Below are 2,500 nucleotides of genomic sequence, written 5' to 3'. Positions count from 1 at the left end.
CTGCAGCCCTCTGTCATACACCGCAGTGGAGCAGGGCGTGCCGTCACCCTTCTCGTGCACAGGGAACAGCCCCCCAGCATCAAGTCCCCATCCAGCTGCACCCCCGCCCCCGCCACCCCAGGCACGGCGCCCCCCAGACTCACGGCGGCCACCCATGCCCCACACGCCGCCCACGTCGCCCACGCCTTGCCTGGCCACCCCGCCGCGCCCATGACGCCACCTCGACCTGCGGGGGAGAAATATGAAGGTTACTGATGGAAGAAATGGCTGGAAAAGTGTGTCTTTCTCCCTCTCCCTCTCTCCCTCTCCCTCTCTCCCTCTCTCTCTCCCTCTCTCTGCCCCCCATATCATTAGCCAGTGCCCCTCAAAGAACATGGGCCGCTATAAACATGGGAGGGAAAAAATGGTTGAGTGTCTTAAATAAGGAAAGTTAAACAGAGAGAGAGAGAGAGAGAGAGAGAGAGAGAGAGAGAGAGAGAGAGAGAGAGAGGGGGTCAGCTTACCATGACTCATTAAACCAAGACATTACTATCCTGATTGTTATTTTTCCCTTACTTTTTTCCCCTCCCCCTTTTTTCCCTCCCTCCCACTCCCTCTTTCCCTCCACGTCCATTTTTCCCTCCCTTCATTCCCTGTTTGTCTCCTCACTAACCCTTTTTTCCCCTTTCCCCTCCAGAGCACAATTTTTTTCCCTTCTATTCTTCCTCATCCACTTTTTTCCCTCCCAATTTCTCTACTTTTTTCCCTCCTCCCTTTGTTTCCATGTCCATTTCCACTTCTTTTCCTCCAGCCGAGCCTGTTTCCCTCTCCTTTTTTTCCCTTCTCTCCAAGATTTTCCTTTTCCTCCTTCTCCTTCTATTGTCTTGGGTCTGTTTAATTTCCTTCTGCTTTTCTTTCATTTATTTTCCCTTTTTCCTTCTTTTTTTTTAATCTTCGTTTTCGGCTTTTTTTTTTTATTTGTTTATTGTGTTTTGTTTCCTATTTTTTTTTGTTTTTCTTATTAATTTTTGTTCCTCCTCCTCCTCCTCCTCCTCCTCTTCCTCTTCTTCTTCCTTCTGCACCTCTTCCTCCTCTTCCTTCCATTATTCCTTCTCATTATTGCTATTCTCATATCATTTCTCCTCCTCTTCTTTCTCCTCCTTCTCCTCCTTCTTTCCTTCTCTTCTTCTTATCATCGTTATCTCATATATATCTTTTCGTTATCATTCCTCCTCCTCTTCCTCCTCCTCCTCCTCCTCCTCCTCCTCCTCCTCCTCCTGGTTATTAATTTCTATTCACATTAGTCAGAGTTAATAAAAATCTTTTCAAAATTACTTCTTTTTCTCGCTCATTTCAGGATAAAAAATTAGAGAAAATAAAGAAAAAATGGGACGGAATATTTCAATTTTTATATACTTTGAGTTTAAGAATTTAACAACGAAACTTTTTTTTTTCATTTTTTTTTCATTCTCTATCTCTTTATTTTTTTTTATTCATTCATTTATTCTCTCTTTTTCTTTCGTTACTTCCCTCCCTTTTGTTTATTTGTTTGTTTGTTTCTTTGTTTCTTTCTTTCTTTCTCTCTTTCTCTCTTCTTCTCTTCGCCTTTCTCTCTTTCCCTTTCTTCCTTCTTTGCTTTCTTTTATCCCCCCCTCGTTGTCTGTTTACTGGTTTCTATCTTCACCTCTCTCTCTCTCTCTCTCTCTCTCTCTCTCTCTCTCTCTCTCTCTCTCTCTCTCTCTCTCTCTCTCTCTCTCTCTCACGACCTTCTCTCTTTACCACTTATTGTCTCCTGAAGGTTGACTTAAAATATACAAGACGGTGCTCTCTCTCTCTCTCTCTCTCTCTCTCTCTCTCTCTCTCTCTCTCTCTCTCTCTCTCTCTCTCTCTCTCTCTCTCTCTGCAACTATTTATAAGGAAGAAATGTCAGGAATGTAGCATGAAAGAGAGAGAGAGAGAGAGAGAGAGAGAGAGAGAGAGAGAGAGAGAGAGAGAGAGAGAGAGAGAGAGAGAGCGAGAGAGAGAGAGAGAATGAGACAGCTGATAGACAACGCGAACCAAACAAAGACAAAAGAAAAACAAAATAAATAAAGAAAGTGAGAAAATAAACAATATACATACATACATACAGACAGACAGACAGACAGACAGACAGACATATTTACTCTCACTCTGCTCTTCCTCTCGCTCTCCCTGTTAGTTTTCTCAGATAGTCATTCTATTTTCTAAGTCTTTCTCTCTCTCTGTCTGTCTGTCTGTCTGTCTGTCTGTCTGTCTGTCTGTCTGTTTGTCTGTCTGTGTGTATGTGTGTATGTATGATTTAGTTTTTGTAAGTGTCTGTTTACTCTGTGTGTGTGTGTGTGTGTGTGTGTGTGTGTGTGTGTGTGTGTGTGTGTGTGTGCCTTTTTCATTTCTTTCCTGTCCCCAACTGTCTGTTTATCTGGCCCTCTCTCTCTCTCTCTCTCTCTCTCTCTCTCTCTCTCTCTCTCTCTCTCTCTCTCTCTCTCTCTCTCTCATGACC

General features: G+C 43.4%; 1 protein-coding gene across 1 annotated transcript in view; it reads right to left on the bottom strand.

Moving 5' to 3' along the window:
* LOC135091264 (metabotropic glutamate receptor-like) overlaps positions 1-2,500 on the bottom strand; it is a 109,475-nt gene that overhangs the window by 88,943 nt on the left and 18,032 nt on the right. Inside the window, 2 exon segments of the mRNA XM_063988740.1 lie at positions 1-77; positions 80-226. The exon segment at positions 1-77 is cut by the window's left edge and continues 644 nt beyond it. Coding sequence (XP_063844810.1) covers positions 1-77; positions 80-212 — 210 coding nt within the window. The 5' untranslated portion in view covers positions 213-226.

The sequence above is a fragment of the Scylla paramamosain genome, chromosome 37 (genome assembly GCF_035594125.1).
Source record: "Scylla paramamosain isolate STU-SP2022 chromosome 37, ASM3559412v1, whole genome shotgun sequence".
NCBI classification, from domain to species: Eukaryota; Metazoa; Arthropoda; class Malacostraca; order Decapoda; family Portunidae; genus Scylla; species Scylla paramamosain.
This window is presented reverse-complemented; position numbering and strand designations above follow the sequence as displayed.